The 22,836-nt window shown below is 47.4% G+C and overlaps 2 protein-coding genes across 5 annotated transcripts in view; one reads left to right on the top strand and one right to left on the bottom strand.

Annotated features, from left to right (window-relative positions):
* SUPT20H (SPT20 homolog, SAGA complex component) overlaps positions 1-2,566 on the top strand; it is a 393,294-nt gene extending 390,728 nt beyond the window's left edge. For 3 of the 4 annotated variants that reach the window (XM_085621731.1, XM_085621733.1, XM_085621730.1), the window contains 3 exons: positions 959-1,058; positions 1,468-1,589; positions 2,293-2,566. In XM_085621731.1, coding sequence (XP_085477857.1) covers positions 959-1,058; positions 1,468-1,589; positions 2,293-2,421 — 351 coding nt within the window. In that variant the 3' untranslated portion in view covers positions 2,422-2,566. The remainder of the gene's footprint in view (positions 1-958; positions 1,059-1,467; positions 1,590-2,292) is intronic. The other variant, XM_085621732.1, reaches the window with a different exon arrangement.
* Positions 2,567-2,777: 211 nt separating this feature from the next.
* The window catches only part of EXOSC8 (exosome component 8), a 198,773-nt gene continuing 178,714 nt past the window's right edge, over positions 2,778-22,836 (bottom strand). The window contains exon 11 of the mRNA XM_085621734.1: positions 2,778-2,989. Within this exon, the coding sequence (XP_085477860.1) occupies positions 2,874-2,989 (116 nt within the window). The 3' untranslated portion in view covers positions 2,778-2,873. The remainder of the gene's footprint in view (positions 2,990-22,836) is intronic.

Raw genomic sequence — 22,836 nt, 5'->3', positions numbered from 1 at the left:
TCCACATTGGGACCTTAACTTGGTTCTTACCTTTTTGATGTGTGCACTGTTTGAGATGCTGCACAACTGCCCTCTATGGCTGCTGACTAGCAAAACAGCCTTTTTGGTGGCAATAACCTCTGCCAGGAGGGTAAGTGAACTGCAGGCACTGTCATCTCAGCCTCCTTACCTGACCATCTTTCCGGACAAAGTGGTACTCCGGGCTAGGGCATCTTTTCTGCCTAAGGTGGTAACACCCTTCCATATGGGACTGTCTGTTACTCTGCCCACTTTCTAAGCACCTCTGCATCCTCCTAAGGAAGAGGAGCGTCTGGACCCAAAAAGTGCATTATCATTCTACCTTGATTGCACCAAAGAGTTCCGGGTGGATGGCCAACTCTTTATAGGGTATGTGGGAGCAAAGAAGGGGCGTGTTGTCCAAAAGAGGACCATATCACTCTGGGTTATCCTCTGTATCAAAATGTTATGCCTTAGTGAAGAAACAACTTTCTGAAGCCCTTAGGGCCCATTATACTAGGGCGAATCTGGTAGAGACATGATCTAGCTGCAGATTCCTTACCGACTCACCCCATCCTACCCGCACTGCATAATTGTTTTTAGTGTCAAGGTTGATCCCCTTCAGGGCCCCAGTTGCTTTTTTAACACACCATGGTCACTCACTTCATAGCTCTGCGCTTCTGGCTTGGAAAGTTGTGAAAAGTACTGACGTCAGCGCGCCAGAGAGACACTTCTATTGACGATGCGGCTGTCACGCGGAGTCGACCGACGCCATCTACCGGCACGCAGGGGTACTGCTACCAAAAATCTTCCGGATCCAGCCTGATGCCTGGTAAGGAATCTGCGGCTAGATCATGTCTCTACCAGATAAGGCGTTAACAAAGGTAAGTAACTTGTCCGTTAGGTCTTTAATTTACTGCACATAGCTTCATTTAATGAACACTGGCTTCTCTTCTTGCAGGGTTTGGAACAAGCATTTATCAACCAAGACGTAGCTGCTCAACAAGGTGCTGTTCTTAATTTAGCTGGTGTAGGGAGCTTCATGCCACCTCAAGCAGCCGGTATGTATCTGACCAACATCCCCATGTAATAGGTTTCATACTGGAACAGAGTGCAGAGATTTCAGCATAACTTTTACACTTGCTAATCTTGGTAAGATGCAAAAAAAAATGCAATTATTTGTTTAAGCATGCGCAGTCATGTGCCTTGCTAAATCTGATAAATAAAAAACTGCTTGAAATTTACGCAAGAGCTTTGATACAAAACTTGAATTATGCCCTAAAGTCCAGTATGAGGTACCGTGTTTCATGTCTCCGGCACTTCCATTATCTAACTGCATGTATCAACTAACAAACGTTCCTAGTGCGTGCATCTATTTGACATAGTTTCTAATAGATTCCACTGATCCCTTTTCTATTCCTCATGTCTACCTTTCCTGACCTGCCTGCTCTCCCCTTCTCCTTTCCGTAGTGTTGTCTCAACCCGGCTCTGCCGTGAACAGACCCGGGCAAGGCCTTCCTCAGCAGAGACTCCAGCTCTCCTCTGCCTTACAAGAGCAGCAGCAACAGGCCTTGCAGCAGCAACAGATACAAGTAATCCAGCAACTTCTCTGAGTATCCAAAACTAGATTTCTTGGCATCACACCTTTCTCAGAGAACTCTAAAGAATATTATTCTGCGCCCATAGAACTCTTGGTGCTACAAATAATGCTGCCCCTTTGGTTTTTTATTAATTGTCTTTCTATCAGAGATAAGGACATTCTGGCCATTGAACTACTAAGGGACTAGAAGTTTTTTAAGTTCTCGATCAAGTTGGAGCACTTTTTTAAAGCCCTTTAACAACATTCCAGTAGTGATAGTGGCACATGAAAGGAGCAATGCCAGGCGTGACTCATTCTAAAATGCAAGCAGCTACACACCAGGCCATTCGACATATAATTGCTGCAGTCAGGGAAAAGCTGCAACAAGGCATTGGATTGGTGGATTAATTTTCATTGATTGAGGCAGAGCGACTATCTCTGCTTCCATAGCGAAGGGGTTAGCTGGATTTGCGGCAGCAAATGCAACAGTTATTAAAGGAGCACTTTTCACTGAAGTTGTGAGGCTTCTTCATTGGTGATTTGAGACTGTCCCCTAAGCAGGCTCCTGTGCCACTGTCGCTGCTTGAATGCATCCATTGTCTCAGTATGTGATATTCCCCCTTCCCTTCAGTGCTTTAGATTTCATATTCTTACTTATTCATGTCGTTATGTGTTGATTAAATAAGTAATTGCGTTCTTCTTCGTCCCCATGACAGCAGCTGCAATTCTTGCAGCATCAAATGGCTATGGCAGCAGCACAAACAGCTCAGCAACGACATCACCATTCCGACAGCCAATCAAAAAGTAAAAAGAAGCGAACCACATCAAACGAGTCCAAATCCTGATGTTTTCATATTCTCTTCTATCGAGAAAGGAAAAAAAAATACGTTCAAAGTATTTTTGAGGGGGATGGCAGAAGAAACTTTTTTAATCAGTGTTTTTAGAACTTACGATGATGAAAAGGACATGGATATGGAAAATCATGCCTGATATCACGGGCTGCGCTTCCAGCATTTCGATAGTGGAAGTCGGCAATGATCACCTCACTAGGGAATAGTGAGTGATCGCAAGCACACGGATATATATATATATATATATATATATATATATATACACATATATTTTTTTTAACAGTGCATTTTTGTTGCCATGCCAGGCATCTGTGATGTGTAACAGACATAACTGAAAAAGACTCTGCGAAGCAATGGCATTTTGTTTATTTAGTACAAAAGTATCGTGATTAATTTTTTATAAGTCTGTTTTAAAATACAAAAAAATGAAAATAATCTTGTCTTCTTTATTTTGCCTTAATACTTTCCATTATTTTATCAATTAGCGTCTTAACTTCTTTGTGCCTTGTGATAGCTCGACTAATACAATCCTGAAGATTCTCGCCCGTGAGGGGACTGCCACCTGAAAAAACAAATAGAATATGGTCACACGTTTGCATACATCTCCATGCTTCACTTTGATCAAAGTAATTGTGCATGTCATCCCATCTAACGTTTTACCACAAATTACAGTAAATATGCATGGTACTCTTGAATCTGATGCAATTCATTGATGCTACGATCATTTGAAGTTTAGTACATGCAAATTGGTGTGCATTTTTTATGCCGTTTCTATAAATGTATGCTTTGTAGTAAAACATATCCCCAGTTAATGCTCGGTATTCCCACTGGCAAAAGGACATCATTCCAGTTTGAGATTACTGGTGTTTTCAGTGACAAAAGCTATGCCTCGGTTTTCTGATGCGCGCTCATTTAATTTAGAATGGAAGGCTGGACACATTTTCGTGGAAAAGGCAGGGACATGTTGCCGGAGAAGATTATCAAATGGCCGTTATTTCTGCTATATTCCCAGGAGTTTCGTAAAGTTCAGCGTGCTACCCGCAAATATCAAAGAGAAAGAGTTTGGATCAGAAAAACACAACCGTACAAGCCCCAATCGGATATTCTTTTTGGCAACTCTATAAAGACTCTAGGTTGTATGTTTTTGCATCCTGGCTGGACGGAAGCAGAAGGTCTCATCTTTAACAGGGAGGTTTCTTTTTGCCTCTGCTTTAGGTCAGTTTAGTAGTCACCGTTCCTATGCCAAATAACAGACTTTGATGTTCCTTTTTTCAGGACACCAGTTCAGTTTACTAGAGGGACGACTCGGAGATCATTCTTAATACAAACTAAGCACAGACCGTATACGACTGTGCTGGTGATAGTGTATTACAATTACAGTTGTATACAGATGAATATCTCTGACAAGGTGTTGAAGAGCTTTATGCTAGGAAGCACGGTGCTTTGGAACACAAGGTTAGTGGTTAATTCAGTGATGGTTTTTGAATTCGCTTTGTGCTTTCAAGAAAACCATTCAATGCATTTACTCCAAGGTTCTTTGTAGTAAAACAGATAACATGGGGTCAGGTGTATCATTTATGTGCCCTGAGCTGCAGATTCCTTACTTTAGAATCCTCCCCAGGCATCCGATTGGATACGGAATTTTTTCAAGAGCAGTACCCCTGCGCACTAGTACCTGGTGTAGTTTGGCTCCGTGTGCTGTTGTCCACGCCAGAAGTGACTTCCGCAGTGTCTATATTGGCACCACAACAGTGCGCTGGCATAAATTCTTTTCTGTCCGTGCCAGCCAGCGCAGATCCGGAGATCACCCCCCCAGTCGTTTTTTTTTACTGATCTTTTTCAACTTAAGTGGAAGTTTTTTTATTAGATCTTTCTCCTGGTGTGGCAGGCATGTCCACTCTGAAAGCTGGCTTCAAGCCCTGCGGCGCCCGTCACCAACAGAGGTCTGTGACGGACCAGCATCTTGTCTGCCTCTGATCTCTTGAGCGCAACCACGATGTAAAGACTGCATTGACTGTCGTGCACCCTAAAGTCTTGAGGGAGTGGTCCCTCAAACTCCTTGCTGCGCAATGTGTGATGCCGCAACAGTCTTGATCCCGGTCGAGAGGAAAGTCTCCGGATCGGTCGCAGACCCTTCGATCTTCGGCGCAGTCGACATCGTCCCGGCAAGTCCCGCAAATAGAAAGAGTAAGAAGCTGAAGGTCTTTGACTTCCCCATGTGCGTCAAAGTCATCCGACGAGACGAGGGAGCGTAGTCATTCGAGGCCTGGCTCCGTGGCTGTGCCTTCCTGAGTTTCTGGGAGCTGGACACCCCTCCCAACTCTGCACATTTTATTAGGCCATGCATCTCCTATTTGGACACCTTGCCTCCACTGGCATGCCTTTCGGCTCCTACTGGTTCCCTGCCGAGAGTCCCTTGGATTCACGGATCTGTGTTGGTTGTTGCAACTCTATCTTCCCTGACACCAATTCCAATGTCGAAGCTCCCAGTGCCATCCTCATTCTAATCCCCAACTCTTGACACATAGCTGGAGGGGCATCACCTGGTGCAGACTAAAACCTTGCCTTTCAGACTGAAGCCTACCCCATATTCCTATGGGCTAGTACTTGGGGAAGATTGGGAGGAGCCACTGGACCCTGAAGAATACCAGCCCCAAGACCCCAACGTAGACTGGTGTGAGGAATTGGTAGACACCCCTCCAGATACTAGCACTGTCTCTCCTCCTACTGTGCCTCTTTTACTATGGTGGTGAGAAGGGCAGCCGCGATCCTGGACCTTAGCCTGCCCTCAGTGGCAGTCAAGACTAATGTCTTGGCAGAGGTGCTTCAGCAGGAAGTGACCCCCTCCCCCCCCCCCTCAAGATCCGCTCGCTTTTCAGGAGCTGTTCAAGCTTCGCTTATAGACATGTCTTTCGTCTCTTCGGTCACAAGGCAGAGTCATTGCTGAAGAGCTTCAAGCATAGAGCTATGGCAGGTCTTTTGGCTCCTTCCAACCGCAGTCCACCTTTTGAGGAGAGAGCGAGAGATTTTGTTTTCTCACTCACTTCCTCCTGCCCTCCCCCTGGCAGCCTCCAAAATTCTTTAGTTTACCCTCCAACCATCATAGCTAACCTGTGGGAGGCAGGATACGCCATCACCTGAAAAACTGGATGTCGATAACATCTGACCACTGGGTTCTCCACATTGTCCGAAAGGGCTACTCCCTCCCCTTCGTGACTAACCCTCCACTCATGCCACTGGCTTACTGAGGACCAACTCTCCTTACTTCGCAAGGAATTGGCAGCTCTCTTTGCCAAGGGAGCCATAGAGAGGGTGCCGATGCCCAACGTTTGTTGTGGATGCTATTACTTCTAAAATGCCCATAAAGGACAATGGCATTCGTACTATCCTAGACCTGCGCCCTCAATTTCTTCCTGAAAAAGGGAAATTCAAAATCCTCATGCTTGCTCAAGTTCTGCCTGCTCTCGACCCGGGAGACTGGTTGGTAGCGTTGGACTTGCAGGATGCATATTTCCATATTCCCGCCTTGCCTGCTCACAGGCGTTCTGTGGTTGAAGGTGGGCCACAAACACTTTCAATCCGCCGTGCTCTCCTTTGGTCTTACCAAAGCCCCTCGGGGTTCACTAAGGTGATGGCGGTGGTTGCAGCTCATCTGCAGAGATCAATCCGCCATGCTCCCTTTTGGTCTTACCAAAGCCCCTCAGGGTTCACTAAGGTGATGGCGGTGGTTGTAGCTCCTCTGCAGAGATCAGGAGTACCAGTCTCCTCTTATCTCAACAATTGGCTGTTAAAGGCAGGCTCAACCCACACTGTAGTCTCCAGACTACAGCGGACCTCCTGCACTCCCTGGAGTTAACAATCAACATGCCCAAGTTACACCTGACTCCCTTTCATCTTGCAGTTTTGGGCTTATTCTCCTGAACGGCGAGTCCAGAATATTCAGGCTAAGATACTGATGTTTCAGCCTCTATCCTGGGTTTTGGTGAGACTGGCTGCTGGACCTCATACATGTGACACATTCCCGCTAGCATGTGCAGGCTCTGAAGTTCCAGTGGGGATAGCAGATGGGGCATCTTTATAGCATGGTCCAGCTCTTGGAGGGAACTACAAAAGTTCTGCAATGGTGGTTAATGAACCACGATTGGTTCAGCGGCAAACCCCTCTTCCCTTCCCCAACCAGATCTGACAGATGTGTCACTGCTGGGATGGGGTGGCCATCTGGGAGAGGTGGAGAGTAGAGGCCTCTGGTCTAGTGGAATCCGGACTCAACCTACTGGAGCTCCGGCTAGAATTGAAATCCTTTCTACCTCCATCAAGGGAAGGCTAGTTCAGGTGTTCACGGACAACACCACTACCATGTGGTACTGCAACAAACAGGACGGGTGGGGTCGTGGACCCTTTGTCAAGAGGTCCTGCATCTCTGGACATGGCTGGAATGTCAGGGCATGGCTCTGGTAGTTCAACACTTGGTGGGTTCTCTGAACACCAGGGCAGACAAACTTAGCTGAAGGTGCCTAGCGGATCACGAATGGCGTCTCCATCCAGAGGCGGTGCAAGGTCTCTTTCAGTAGTGGGGAGTGTTTTGGTTAGATCTGTTCACCACTGCCGAGAACACACATTGTCAGCAGTTCTGCGCACTGGAGTTTCCGAGGCGGCTCTTGCTCGGAGACGCTTTGCATCTAGAGTGAAGCTCTGGCCTCCCATATGCTTTCCTGTCCAAAGTTCTCAAGAAGATCAGGAACGACCTTGGTCAAGTCATCCTTGTGGCTTTGGTATGGGCTCGGATATTTAGGTATACCGAGCTTTTGCACATGGCCATCGGTCCTCTGATCAGGCTGTCTCTTCGGGAGGGTCTTATGTCGCAGCAGCAGGGGAGGGTTCTCCACCCGACCTGTTAACGCTTCGGCCTCATGCGTGGAGATTGAATGGCAACAGGTAACAGCTTATGACATTCCATCAAAAGCCTGCAATGTTATCTTGGCAGCCAGACATCCCTCCACCAAGACGCTATACACTTGCCGCTGGGGCAAGTTTGTGGCATAAAAGGAAGTTGACACTCTTTTTGCTCCCCTTTCTCAGATCCTTCTATTTATTCCTTCTCTTGCCCAGCACGTCTCTGCTTTGGGCACCTGAAAGGACAATTCTTCTACCATCTCAGCCTTACCTGTTCAAATCCCCTGCTGTAAATAGGTTTTTGAAAAGTCATCAATATATGTTTCACCCTTCACCCTTTAGCATGCCTCAGTGGGACCTCAATCTAATACCCACATTTTTGATGTCCATTTCGGTTTCACAGGCCCACCTTCGGGGAGGTATTTTCTTGGGTATCTATTCTAAGGTAAGGAATCTGCAGGTAGAAGTCTCTATCAGATGAAAAAGTGACTTACCTTCGGTAACACCTTTGACTGGTAGAGATTCTAGCTAGCTGCAGATTCCTTAATGACCCACCCATCCTTCCCGCTCTGCGAAGAAATTTCTAGAGTCAAGGCTGTTTCCCTTTCAGGGCCCTAGTTTTCCATACCAGTGGCCAGAGTTCTTCGTGACTCTGTGCTCCTGGCATGGAAAGTTGTGAAAAGAAACTGAAGTCAGCGCGCTGGGATGGCGCCTATATAGGTACCGCACACGCCACTTCTGACAATGCCACGCAGAGCCAAGTGATACCACCTATCTGTGTTCAAGGGTACTGCTTAAAAAACAATTCAGATCCAGTCTGACACATGGGGACAATTCTGAGGTAAGGTATCTACGGCTAGATAGTCTTTACCAGATAAGTCATTACTGTAGGTAAGTAACTTGTTCCACTACATCAGACGAGGCGTTGACACAGTTTATGCCATGTAACATACTACTCTGGAACCCAAGGCTCTTGGTTAATCTCGTGGTTAGTGGGATTAGACTTGTGTTTTCAAGGGAACCTTTCGAACATTCACTGCAGTTTATTTGTGGAAGATTGTGTTACTAGGAGTAATGAATAGCGAGGATAGTATGTGAGTTCATGCATATTGCTGGTGGTATTACAACTAGATGAGATATTATTGTTAAGTTGCAGTGGTATAGCCTTCATAGGAGGGAAGAGGTTGAGACCTTTGAAATGATAAGGAATATGAAGAAACAAAATAATAAAGATTAAGGCAAACTTGCATGTGAATTAGAGAAAACTACTCTGGGAAAGCAGGCATGCAGAGGATGGGGAGGGTCATTCAAAAGAAAAAAATGGAGGCAGTAATTGGACGTTTTAGGTTAGGGTTAACCTTTCATGTAGGGTTTTTGGAATATAGAAGAGGCATTTTAAGATAGCAAGCAATTTGAGGATGCAAAGCTAAATAACATATGCTGGTCACTGCTCCTAACAGACGTAACTATTTATTTGGGTATCATTGAGAAAGGGCAGCATTTGAAGAGCTTTAAAACCTTTTCTTCCTGATTAGCCTAAATGTTGGGTCTTCAAGTACACAAAGCCTAGTGTTACATAGCACTATACAAATAACTAATTGTAATAAACGTTCAGCTGTTTGTAAAAGACATCACTCAGGCACACATTGTCACTGTATTTGGGTAGACGGTTCTGTAATTTCCTGATAAGTACTACAGTGATGAGGCTCTTCTGAGATCTTTTTCTTGCAAGTGAGTGACAAGCATAGCTCCATTTAAGAGCATTTGTAAGCTTACTAGATGGTTCTGTATTTCATCAGTGGCATTCCTATTCCACTTGGGTTTTGAGAAGCGAACATGTCTGCTAGGGCACTGAGCATAAATCAAATTGAACTAAACAGGAGTGTAGTCCAGAAATCTGGATTTTAGGCAGCAAGCCTTCCTTCTCTGTTATGTGTATATGTAAAGCTTACTATCACCTGTGCATAGCCAGGCCTATGGTAGGTTGGTTAATTGAAAAACCAGATCTTCAGCTTTTTGAGGAAGTCAAGAGGAGGAGGCTCAGATGTGGAGTGGAAGGGTCGTTCCAACCTTTGGGAGCGATATAAGAGAATACCCCACCTCATGGTCTGGTTTTTGTATGCTTGAGGTGTATGCGAGTAGGAGTCCTATGAATGAAATGAAAAGACCATTTATTATGCGCGATAGCTACCCTCAGGCGTCCTAGCGCTACAGACAATGCGTGCAGGCGAACAGTTAAAGACTATTCAGATTTATTGAAGAGCAGAGTTTTTAGAAGCTTAAGAAAGGGGAGTAGATTGGGCTCTGTTCGCAGATGGAGGGGGAGGGAGTTCCAGAGTTTGGCTGAGTTATAGGCGAAGGAGCGGCCACCACACCTGGCTCTTTTTATCCTGGGTAGTATGGCGAGGGAGGAAGATGCTGCTCTGAGCTGTCTATTCGGGTGGTAGGGGGTAATCAATGAGTGATTAATGACAGAGCCCATCTTCCAAAAGGCTCGGTGGGCAATGCACAGGGCCTTGAATTAAATTCTTTACCTAACTGGAAGCCAGTGGAGGTTCTTTAGTCCAGGTTTAATTGAAAGTCGACGGGGAATCTGGAGGAGTGTTCAGGCTGCGCAGTTTTGGATGACCTGGAGCTTGCGCAAGGTGGACTGAGGGGCCCCTAAATAGAGAGCATTCTCAAAATCCAGGCGTGATAGGATGAGACCTTGGACCATAGTCTGTTTTGCCTGGAATGATAGTAGGGGGAGAATGTTTCGGAGAAGCCGGAGTAGACCGTAGCAGGTGAGTGCAAGTTTAGCTGCTTGATAGTTTAAGTTAAGGGAGTTATCCAGCCAGATGCCCAAGCTTTTGATTGTGTCCTTTAGCGATGGAGCAGGGCCGAGGCAGATGGGCCACAATGAGTCAATTGTAAGCTTGGGGGTGTTACCTAAGAGTATCAGCTCAGTTTTGTCTCCGTTCAATTTGAGTCAGGAGAGTGTCATCCATTTGGCCACCTCTTCCAAGCATCCACTCAGGTTGTTATGAGCAGTGTTTGGCTGGTTGAGGGCCACCACGAGCTGAGTGTCGTCGGCATAAGTGATTATTTTTATCCCGAATGGACGGACAATCTCAGCTAGGGGGCTCATATATATATATATATATATATATATATATTAAATAGCGTAGGGCTCAGGGAAGAGCCCTGAGGCACACCGCAGCCCAAGGGCTTGCTGAGGGAGGTGATTTCACCCTTAAAAACCTGGAAGGAGCGGTCTGTCAGGAAGGATTTAAACCAGGTGATGGCATTTCCTGAGACTCCTAAGCTGGTAAATCGGTGTGATAGAATGTCGTGATTTACAGTGTCGAATGCGGCACTTAGGTCACGGAGGATGATTGCTGCAGAGCCTCCTTGATCCAGGATCTTCCTGGCCTCTTCCGTTACTGCAAGAAGGGTGGTTTCGGTCCCATGCATGGGGCGGAATCCTGTCTGGGAGAGATCGAGCAAATGGTTGTTCTCCAAGAACTCTACCAGTACTGTGTTGACATGTTTATCGAGAATCTTGCTCAGCCAAGGTAACCGGGAGATTGGCTGATAATTACTGGGATTATCTTGTTCTAGGTTAGGTTTTTTCAGGAGGGCCTTAACCATGGCGTGCTTCCAGGGGACAGGGACAATGCCAGTGGATATGGAGGCATTGAGCAGATCAAGTATGGTGGGTAGAATGTTGCCGGTGACTGGCAGCAGGGTGCGTGGGGGTGCAGGGTCATTGGGGGAGCCGGATTTCACCTGATGCATAATGGATTCTAATATGATGGGGTTAAGAGGGGGGGAGGGATTCCAGAGTGGCTGGAGGTTGGGGTGCTGATTTTGAGAATATGGCGGACTTTATGTGGGTCTGGGTGGGGGAGAAGGAGGTGTAAATGGTTTGTATTTTTTTGGAAGAAGAACTCTGCAAGGTTGTTGCAGCGGGTTTGTGCATCAATGATACTCGGGGGCTTCTCTGGGAGCTTGAGGAGTGTTTTCGCGATTCGATATATTTCCTGTGGAATGGAGTTTTCTGGGAGGAAGGAAATCTGACTGTTCAGGTAAGTGGGGCATAAGTTGTGTAGAGGAGAAAGAGAAGTTTGAAATTTGAAGGGTTTGTGTATCAAGAGCCAGAGGAGCTTTGTGAAGTGGGAGATTGAGAATGAGTTTGGCTGCCAAGTTCTGGATTGTTTGTAGTCTTCTAGTGAGTTGTTTGGTGTTCCCACAACCTCAAGGCTGGTGACTAGGGTGCAAGTGACAGTTTTTATCAGCATTGCTTGGAAGTAATTTGAAGATCTTCCTCAGCATCTTCAGGAGGTGGAAGGAGGATGCAGTGTATGTTTTGACTTGTGCAGTCATATCCAGTTTGTTGTTGATGATTATTCCGAGGCTCCTGGCATGGGTACTGGATGTGGGCCAAAGTTCGGCCAGCCACCAGTTTTAGTCCCAAGGTGAGGCTTTCTTGTCGAAGATTTACTACTTCTGTCTTGGCGGTGTTAAGCTGGAGACACTTGACTTTTATCCAATTATCGACTTCGGTCATGCAGGTGTGGACTTGTTTCTTGTGTTGCAGGTCTTGTCCAAGAGGGAAAGTATGAGTTGCGGGTCATGGGCGTTGGAGAGGATGTTGATGTTGTGTGCACAAATAATGTTGATCAGAGGGATCATGTATGTGTTGAAGGGGCTGCTGAGTGGTGAACCATGAGGCACTCCACAGAGGAGCTTGCAGGAGTAAATTGCCAGGCTGAGAGCTTGTGTTCTATGCCAATCTCGTGCCGGCAAGTGACGTGGGGTTTGAGACAGTGTCAAATGCTGCGGAGAGGTCCAAGACAAATGAGGTCTGCTGTGTCTCTTTTCTGTCAAGAATCAAGCTGATGTCGTCTGTGGCAATGATGAGTGCTGTTTCTGTACTGTTGCTGGGCCTGAATAGGGACTGCGTGGCTTTGAGGAGCTGGCAGTCGGTGTGGCATCAGTTGAAGAGTGTCTCTAAGGGCCAGATGTAAGACTTAGCGGTTGAAAACGGAAAATCGGCCAATTTGTGACCACTAAGAAGAGTTGTAGCATTTACCAAACCTATTTTGTGAGTCGCTATCAGGAAGGGGCTTGCCAAGGCCACTCTTCCTAATACGAAGTCACAGGGGAATGTAAGACCCCACACCACCGAACTCCACTGAACTGACCACCGCTGCATCCACTTCACCTTCCAGAAACCCACCACACACCACCAGATGCCTCGCCGGAACTGGAGCAAGGTCACCGAGGACCAGCTTACCACCGCCCTCGCCCACCCGCAGACCCGACCAACGCCACAGCGCGCAGCCTCAGACAGTGGATCGACGACTGCGCCAACACCCTCGCCCCGCTCAAGAAACCCCCACCACCCAGAGAGCCAGCTGGTTCACCGAAGACCTCCAAGCAAACCTGCCGAAAACTCAAAAAGAACTGGACCCGTGAACAAACACCGGAAAGCTACACAGCTAACAAGAACGCCACCTGCAGGCACCACCACCTCATCAGAGCCACCAAAAGGACCTCCTTCAAAGACCGCCTAGACAACAACGCACACAGCAGCAAAGAGCTCTTCAGCATTGTGAAGGAACTCTCCAACCCCAGCTCCAACACCAACGACATCCCATCGTCTCAAGACCTGTGCGACTCACTGGCCACCTTCTTCCATCGCAAGATCGCAGACATACACGACAGCTTCAACGCCGTCACCACCCCAGCAACCGCCAAGACCCCCGCTCCCACGACCACCACCCGCCTGCTGACCTGGACCAACAACGACACCATCAAGTTCATGAACAACATCCACTCCGGATCCCTGGAAAACCCCTGCTCACACCACATCTTCAACAAAGCCAGCAGCACCATCGCACCCCACCTCCGGAAAACCAACAACGTCTCCTTCGAGACAGCGACTTTCCCGGAGAGCTGGAAGCACGCAGAGACCAACGCCGTACTCGAGAAACCCAAGGCGGACCCCAAGGACCTTAAGAACGTCCGACCCATCTCCCTGCTCCCGTTTCCAGCAAAGGTCATTGAAAAGGCCGTCAACAAACAACTGACCAGCTTCCTCGAAGAAAACAACATCCTGGACCCGTCCCAGTCCGGGTTCCGCAGCAACCACAGCACCGACACTGCCCTGATCGCCGTCACCGATGACATCAGAACCCTGCTTGACAATGGAGAAACCGCGGCTCTCATCCTCCTGGACCTGTCAGCCGCCTTCGACACGGTCTGCCACCGCACACTAAGAACACGGCTCCACGACGCCGGAATCCAAGAGAAGGCCTTGGACTGGACCACCTCCTTCCTCTCTGGCAGAACTCAGAGCGTCCGCCTCCCCCCCCCCCCCCCCCCTTCCGCTCTGAAGCCACTGAGATCATCTGCGGCGTCCCCCAAGGCTCATCCCTCAGCCCAACGCTGTTCAACGTCTACATGGCACCGCTCGCCCACATAGCACGACGACACGACCTCAACATCATCTCCTACGCACACAGCTGATCCTCTCCCTCACCAAAGACCGCCACACCACCAAAACCAACCTCCACGAAGGAATGCAGGCCATCGCCGACTGGATGAGAAACAGCCGACTGAAGCTGAACTCGGACAAGACGGAGGTCCTCATCCTCGGACCCACCCCCTCGGCCTGGGATGACTCCTGGTGGCCGACTGCACTAGGAGCACCCCCCACACCCACCGACCACGCACGCACCCTAGGGGGTCATCCTCGACTCCACCCTCTCCATGACGAAGCAGGTCAACGCTGTCTCCTCCTCCTGCTTCAACACCCTCCGCATGCTTCGCAGGATCTTCGAGTGGATCCCCACAGAAACGAGAAGGAAGGTCACCCAGGCCCTCGTCAGCAGTAGACTGGACTACGGCAACGCACTCTACGCAGGAGCCCCGGCCAAACTCCTGAAACGGCTACAACGCATCCAGAGCGCCTCCGCCCGCCTGATCCTCGACATCCCCCGCCGCAGCCACATCACACCCCACCTGAGAGACCTGCACTGGCTCCCCATCAACAAGAGGATAACCTTCAAGCTCCTCACCCACGCTCACAAGGCACTCCACAACACCGGACCAGCGTACCTCAACAGCCGACTCAGCCTGTACACCCCCACTCGCCAGCTCCGCTCCACAGACCTCGCCCTTGCCACCGTCCCCCGCATCCGAAGAGTGACCGCCGGCGGCAGTTCATTCTCCCACCTCGCCGCCAAGACTTGAAAGACCCTCCCCATCCACCTGCGGCAGACTGAAGACCTAACCTTCAGGAGAATTCTCAAGACCTGGCTCTTCGAACAGTAGCAGCGTCTTGAGACCCTCACGGGTATGTAATGCGCTTTATAAATACTATGATTGATTGATTTAAGATTGTTTTGCAAAGCAAATGCAGTCGCAAAACAATCACACTTACTATTATATGGCAACGCACCTCTTGGTGCTGAATGAATGGTGTTGGGATAGGACGGACCCAGCTTATGCAGTGGAGTGAAGGTGTATGGGTAAGTTCACCCTACATACCCTATTGTATTCAGCGCCACTGCGCAACTCCCTGCCACTGGCCACTTGGGTGGTCTTCCAGGTTTGGAAACAGTCCCTCCGCAAGATGGGGTGGTGGAATAAGTTGACTGGGGTAACCCCATTGCGGCACAATAGCCCAAATTTGAGGGTGGGATAACATAGGAATCTCAACGTTAGGAGATGTGATGCGAGGCTCCGTTCTGAAATAATTCCAAGACGGGAGTGCCAGATGCCTAAAACGCAATTCTATAAATACCTCCAATTCCGGCATGCCATCCGTCCTAGTATTTCGAGGTTAGAGGTTTTCCCCATATTCAGTCCAATAGAAGCCAAGGTATTTATGGGTGATCTTCAGGACCATAAAATATCGGGTTCTGGCCTGTCTTGCAGAAGTGTTGGGGGGGTGCTCCCCTCCTCACCAAGATTGGCAATTTTACATATTATGGAGGGTATAGGAGGTAACATATAAAAGAGGCACCTGTTACTGCTGACACTGGCTAAAAGGGACATAGCAAGGCTGTGGAAGGCATCGGCCCCACCTTCTCTCTCGGCATGGAAAAATAGGCTAGACTTCTGCATGGGGTTGGAGATTCCATTATTCAAGGCCAGGGGTTGTCCGCGAAAGCACCCCAAAATCTGGAAAAGATGGGCAGAGTACTGAGAGATCGACTTAGACACGGTGCTCCCAGTGGATGCATCTATAACGTTGTGTGGGCCTCTTGGTTAGAGGACCGGTTATTTAGAGATGGACACTATTAGTTGGGGTGTGCGATGTGGCGGCTAACGAGACGCAGTAATGGAATAGAGAAACGCAGGGGTTCAATGCGTTTAGGTTGCATTGTTCTTAATTATGATAACGATAATGTAGAAACTTCTTGTCAACGACAATAATCTGCAATGTTTACTATGGCAGATGTCTCTTGGGTTAAGGAGCTCCGCACTGTACTTGACCATTGACATAATAAAGTCTGTTTTGAAGAGAAAAAAAAAGAAACACAATTACATTTACCACCAATTTCAAATTAGTGATAAGTTAATCGCAAACGGGAAGGGGTCCCCATGGGACTCCTTCCTCTTTGTGAGTGGCAGTGAACATGTTTTATAAGAGCAGGCAGTGGTCCCATCGACCACTGCCTGATCTTAAAAAATGAAACAAATGTTTCATTATTATTTTTTAAATGCATCGCTTTTACCTTTAAGAAAAACGAGCTGCATTTAAAAAAACAAAACGTTGCTTTATTAAAAAGCAAACACAGACATGGTGGTCTGCTGTCCCCAACAGGCCACCATCCCTGTATTATTGCCCATTCCCAATGGGTCGAAAATTGCGACCTGCCTCATGAATATTGATGAGGCTGGTCCCTTGCGACCCACTGGGGAATCGCTAATGTGTGTGGGACACATTAACACATTTCAATTCGCGAGTCTGCAGTTGCTAGTCGCAACAAAATCGCAATCAGAGACTTGCAAAATGAAATGGTCGTATATGTGGCCTTAAGACCTTTGCTGGGTAAGTCGGGAGGGAGATGGGTCTGTAGTTGGAAAGTATGGCTGGGTCAGTGGATGGTTTCTTGAGCAGGAATGTGATGGTGGTATGTTTCCCGGTGAGTAGAAGGAGGCCTTGAGGATGGGTGCTTAGCTAATCAGGTTAGTTTATTGCTGTGATGGGAAGTTGAGTTGCAATGGTGACTGGATCCGGTTGAGGGTTGGAGTTACTGTATACGGAGTTGATTTGATGCCAGAAGAATTTGGAAAGCTTGTTGCAAAGGTCTTTGGAGGGGAATGGGGTGATGTTGCTGGAGGTGGGGTGAAATCTCTGATGTTGGCTTAGATTTCCTTGCTGCTGATAGTGCCAGTGTTGATGCGACCTGAAAAAGCTGTGATTTTGGAGTTTTGTATTTGCTGTTTGTAGTGTCTTAGGGCTGATTTGAAGATGTCTGTGTGTGGTATCTTGGCTTGTTCTCCATTTGTGTTCATTGCATGCAGTGTTGTGTTGTCAGCCTGAGTTCCTCTATGTACCAACTGGCCTGTGGTCAGGTTCTTGCTTTTGGGTTGCACTTGAGGGAAGCCATAGTGTTGGTGCATGCAGTGATCCAGCGGTTGAAGATTTTGATGGCTTTTGGCAAGATGCTGGCATGCTCGGGCCAGTGTGCTGAGAGGGTGGAAGCACACTCTTCTTCTATGATGCTTTTCCAGCTGGGCCGTCGGTTCCAGTAGCAGTAAGTCTAGTGGTGTGGGATGGATATGCTGAAACGGGCGTGGTCTGTCCATGTCATGGTTGCTGGCTTGTCAATTGTGATGTTGCTGACTGAGGAGAAAATCTGGTCCTTTTAAGACTAGTGTCTGGCAGTGTGGGTGGGTTTGGTAACGTGCAGAGTTTCTCTAGAAAGGCTGTAGAGTTTTTGTCAGTGCAGTCCTCTAAGTGAAAGTTAATGTCTCCATGGAGGATAAAGGTGCTGGAGTTGATGATGAGGGGTACGACGAAGTCCGTGATGTCGCTCGCGAAATTGGTGCAGAGTCCCTGGTGGTTTGCATATGAGGGTTCCGCCCAATGAGAAATTGGCTGTGCTGCGTATCTTGACCATGAGGGGTACCATATAGCTGGTAAGGATGTCCACGTAGGTGGTGCAGCTGATGGTATTTTTGAATATGATGGTGGATCCCCCTCCGAGCTTGTGCTGACAGTCTTGCCTGGCAATCTTGTAGCTGGCGTGGATGGCTGTAGCGTTGTTCGGGGCACAGGCTGGGTTTAGCTATATTTCCACTAAGCAGAGCTGGTCCAGAGCGCTGTCGTGCAGTAGGACCCTTATCTCCGTGGAGTGTTTGGTGAGCGACCAAGAGTTGAGGAGAATGCATGCAAGTGTGACGTGTTGAGTGTTTGGTGTGAGTGAGGTGCTGTTGGTGCAGGAGTGGTGGGTGGGGGATTGCATGAGAACTTTCAGGGTGCGCATGTCAACATTCCTTTCGTGCTGTGTGGTGCAGTGTAGCAGCAGAGTGACGGCCTGATGGTAGGGGGAGAACCATGGTTCCTGGCAATGGGCGGGGCAAAGGCTTAGAGGTTCTTGCCTTTGTCGCACATCCTTTCTGCAGCCACCATTAAGAAGGGCCTGGGAGGAGCGCAGGGTGCAGTGAGTGTCATTTTCTCTGAGATGCATGATGGGAAATCCAGTGATGGCACTTCCTGTCCAGAAAGGTGATGGGAAATGAAGTCCTCTGGCTTGGCTTCATCCTTTAAAGACTTTTGGCGGGAAACCAGAGTTTTCTAATAAAAAAAAAAAAGTTCTTTAAAGAAGAACAGATGCTCTATGGGAGCTGAAGACATGTTGCTCCTCAAAAAACGTTAATATTGCTTTACTTCATTGTCGAGCAGCATTGAATTGGGAGGTAGTTTTATTATATATAGTTCTTGGAAAGCTTGATGTTTCCGTTACTGACTCCTTTGCACTAAACACACTTGAAATGGGGTGAGGGGAGGCCATCCCAACTGTGCATAACAAATACAGAATGTCTTCAAAGTCCTCTTAAATGCAAAGGCTCAATCTGATGTAATAACTGACAGGTATATTCTCCAAAGGTAGACCACTTCTCCAAACCAGAGGCAATGCTCTCCTTGAGGAGCACTTTTCAGCCAGCCACCTGTAACAATAGATGTTACTGCAGACAAAATCTTGAGTTAGTGCAATGGCAAAAACAATGCATCAACCAAAAGTAATCTGGTGGATAAAAACACTATGCATTAAGCAGAAGCTTTTGAAGCAAATCCTTTAAAGAAAGCAGGCGTATGGCACTACACTGTTCTGTACAATTTCAAGAGATGCAAGTACACAGTAAAGGCTGTTGCTAATGTACAGCTTGGTTGTATATCTGCACCATCAACTGAGTTATGAATCTCTTAAGAGCAAGGGGACGCAAGACGATGCAAAGTGTTTAATCTAGTGCTGACACGGATCTTATCTGGGTTTTAAAAGTGAAATCTTGATCCAGGGTGACACCCGTGTGCATAGACCGGGGAGGGGACTTCTAATAGTGTAATCATATGAAAAAGTCTCACTCCTCCCTCCTCCTCCAGTCAGCAAAGTACAGTCTTGCTGGCATACCTCAGGAAAATTTAGGCTTACAAAAACGATGAAAAGCCATCAGACAATTATCGAAGTGGGCCAGACAGTCTGGAACATATTTGTCTAGCTGGATGGCATGCAAAGAAATTGATCATCCAAAGGAAAAGATGAGTATTAAGAGGGGACGGATATATTTGTTAAAAAGCGACAGTGATGATCGTTGAGAAACACCAATGAGCTCACCCTTCTTGCAGAAGAGAAACATGGCAGAATACCAGATTGTGAACACCCACCAGAAAATAATCAAACAAATGGAGGGATCACAACCTATATACCCGCTTCTTTCACATAATCAGCAAAGATTGACATTGTAACAAATGCAGCACAGAAGTTGAGAAGGACCTCCCTTGTTGCATTTCCTTAGTTAAAAATTAACCTGATCTCATATGCAGCCGAGATCAATGCAGTTTCTGTCCCGCTATTGGGGCAAAAACCATTGTAAATACTGCTTGATTCCCAAAATGGGCTTTTAAACACGAATTTCTCTAAGACTACCTAGTGCTAGGAATAAAGAAATCGGTCAACAATCTCCTACATCTTCTGGGTCAAAGTTGTTTTAATAACGTCTCTCGAGCGCTGTAGAGTTAAGGTGTACAAGATTGAGGGGGCTGTCCACTTGATACAACAGTGCACCCAAACTTTGAGACAGCATCCCTTGGTCTTGTAGCGGACAATAAGGTGTACTCAGCTAAGTAGCTAGTCCAGGGTCATTGTTAACTTGTACTGGAAAAGATGCTCAGTCATTTATTTGATCCAGTTAAAAGAAAGCTCAGCTGGCAACCTATATAGGAAAAAAATCTGACAAATAGGGTACCGACATCCAAGGCAAAGAGCCAGTGGGAGTTGGTGGCTGAGATGTAACAGTCAGGCATACGTTTTGGATAGATTCCTTAACTTTTGAATATTCCCCAGGAGTCATACTGGATGAAGAGCAGTAACTCTGCACGCTGCTAGGTGGCACCACACAGCTCTGCACTGACGCCTTTCCACTCCAGAAACTATGTGCTGTGCCCATGTAGGTAGTCAGTTCCTTTCTTTCTGCACCACAAGATGCAAATCCAGAGCTACTGTTCGTTTATTTGAGAAAATATTCCAAAAAAATGTTTTTATGTGCGCAAGGGAAATATTACATCTCATAGCAACAGGTTTTAAGCCCTGGAACAACCGTCTCAAACAAATGTCTGTGACAGATCTTTAGATTTACCTGAGATCAGGCCAAGACTATTAGGCCTACAGTAACTGCATCGATGGACCCGAGGGTCATATGACACCATAAGGCGAAACTGTCACCAAGCACTGGCAGGCTCAGTGCCGAGACCGGTCCAAGTCGAATCGATCTCAATCCCGTTTCCAGTCCAAAAACTGCAGGAGTCGTTCCAGAGGTCAGTCGTCGTCACACTCCAAATCTTCAGGTAAGTTGAAGAAAAAACAAAAAATCCAAGCAGGACTGCCACTTACATACTCATAAGAAGGCACAAGGGCGTCACCATGCCTCATTCTCGCTCCCCAAGCCTGTCGGCGTTTGAGCTCATCGTGCAACTTTTCCTGGCACAGCCAGAGTTTTCGTGGCCTTCAGCAACACTGAGGCAAATTGTAGAGTTCTGCGTAGCCATGCTTCGAGTCTTTAGATCTTAACTGACTTCCTCTGGTGCGCCTACAATTTCCAAGGAGCAGAAAGGCCCTCCCATCTGGGATATCACTGGTGTATTTGTCCTTGGCAACAGTTGAATGCTCTTAATTCACCACTGGGCCTCCCCGGCTCCTCCACAAACTCTGCCTTTGGTGCCATGCACAAAGACAATTACCGAAGCCTCGATGCTGATGCTCAAGGACGAGGTGCCCATTGTGCTCTTTAACCCAGAACCAGCACCGCTACAACCCAACTGATGTTACGTTCTATTTCGTAGACGTCACCGTCCTGTCCTGTGTGACCTTGCATTTTTTTCTATCTCTGCAGCCCTTCCCCTGAAATATTGGTGGTACAGGTGCTTACCAGTCAGATGAACCCTAATACCTTACCGACTACTACCCAGATTCGGTCTGCCCTCGAGACTGGATGTTGGTGTTGGACCTGAAGGACGTCTATTTTCATATACCTGTCCTGCTGGCCCATCGGTGCTACCTGCGGTTTGTGGTGGAACAGGGGCATTTCCAGTTTGCTGTGCTCCCCTTGGTCTCACCAGTGCCCCTCAACGGTGTTCATGAAAAGTAGCAGAGGAAAATGGGGGAAAGAGGTCCCAATCCCTTGGTAATCGTATTATTGAGTTGAATGTCGGTGCGGTGTATGCCCTTAAGAACCCCCGTCCCACTGGCGAAAAGAGAGTTCCAAAGGGTTGTCAGGGCAAATCTTAGCTATTTATTATCTCTTTTGCAGAAAAAATTCCAGAAGGCAGTTTCATCTTTTTGTGAAAGTGTTTTATACAGTTTTTATGAGACTTTCTCTTGGGTGAGCAACACAAAATTACAGCCAACACATGTTTCGCCCCATTTACATGGCCATTCGGCCTGGGGCTTCCTCAGGGCTGTATGTCATGAGTGTAAAAATGTGCAGTATAGACAGTGAGCAAAAAGGTGAAAAGAAAGCCATTGGTATGTAGAGAATACCGTACGTGCAGTATTTACAGTGTTGGAGTAAAATGCAAACATAAGCAATATCGTAATGTATACATGTTATCCATTTCAGTAATCAAATGTTACATATAATAAGTAAGGTATTTAAAAGTATTTTAGATGTAGTCAGAGAGGGGAAGGCCGCAAAATTTAAGTATTGTAAGACAGGAGGTATAGATTTGAACAGTATGTAGAGACATATGAAGGTTTGAGGGGGGAATCTGAGAGCAAATGAAGATGCAAAGAGGGTCAGAGTCATAGTAAGAAAGGAGAGAAAAGTCGGTACCAAAGTAAATTATACAGTGGTCAAAATCAATAATAAACAAACAATAAGTGGTGCAATGGGGGGGAAGAAAGGGAGGGGGGGAGACAGGGATTACGGGGAGAACATGCCAGGTAATGGCGTAGTGGCACCGATAACATATTCATAGTTCAGTAAAAATATGCCATCAAATAGTATCAAAGCATGCATCCAAAATAGGGTAGAGAGTATTTTTGCATAACAGCAGGGATTTACAATTGGGTTAAAGCGAGATGAAGTGAGTAAATATTACCATCAAAGTCCGGTATTACGGTCCCGTGTCGGAGCGGCGGGCGGGGGTGGGGAGGAAAGGTAAAGATTAGGTTAAGCCTCAAAGAGTGCTGGGTGAAGGATAATGAAGGACCCAGGCGGTAACTTGTACGGGGTGATATAGGCATATCATCTGGGTCTCTTGTGCTAAAAGGTTGCAGATGGAATAACTTGGCTATAGGTGTGTTAAGGCGTAATAGGTGTAGCCTGGTTAGAAAAAAGAAGTTACATAATAAGTGATGCAGGGGGTGTGAGTGGGGGCGCGGGCTAAGATGAAAAGCAATATGGGAGCGGGGAGGCGGCGGAGAGCTCACTGTAGCGTGTCGGGGATCTAACAATTACCGTTAAATAGTATCGAGGGACATGAATATAGTCCCGTAGTATCTGTTGGAAAGTCCTTTGTTTTCTGTGGGGAAATCAAAGCAAGAACGGATGGATTAGGAATCGGCACCGCATCCAGGGGCCGCGTCTAAAGGTGTGGACTCCCAAGTAAGAGCCAGGGTGCTCGCTTACCTGAAAACTAGCAGTAGAGGGCACAAATGCCCACGATCGGTCTGTCCTTGCGGTCGGCAAATTCATGAAAAGTAGGTCTGGGGTACCAGTCTTCCCCTACCTTGACTGGCTGTTGAAGGCGGGCTTGCCCCTGGCAGTGGTCAACCACCTTCAGACTACAGCAAACTT

This window comes from Triturus cristatus, chromosome 8, assembly GCF_964204655.1.
Source record: "Triturus cristatus chromosome 8, aTriCri1.1, whole genome shotgun sequence".
NCBI classification, from domain to species: Eukaryota; Metazoa; Chordata; class Amphibia; order Caudata; family Salamandridae; genus Triturus; species Triturus cristatus.
The sequence above is the reverse complement of the archived record's forward strand: the minus strand, read 5'-3'. Positions and strand labels throughout refer to the sequence as shown.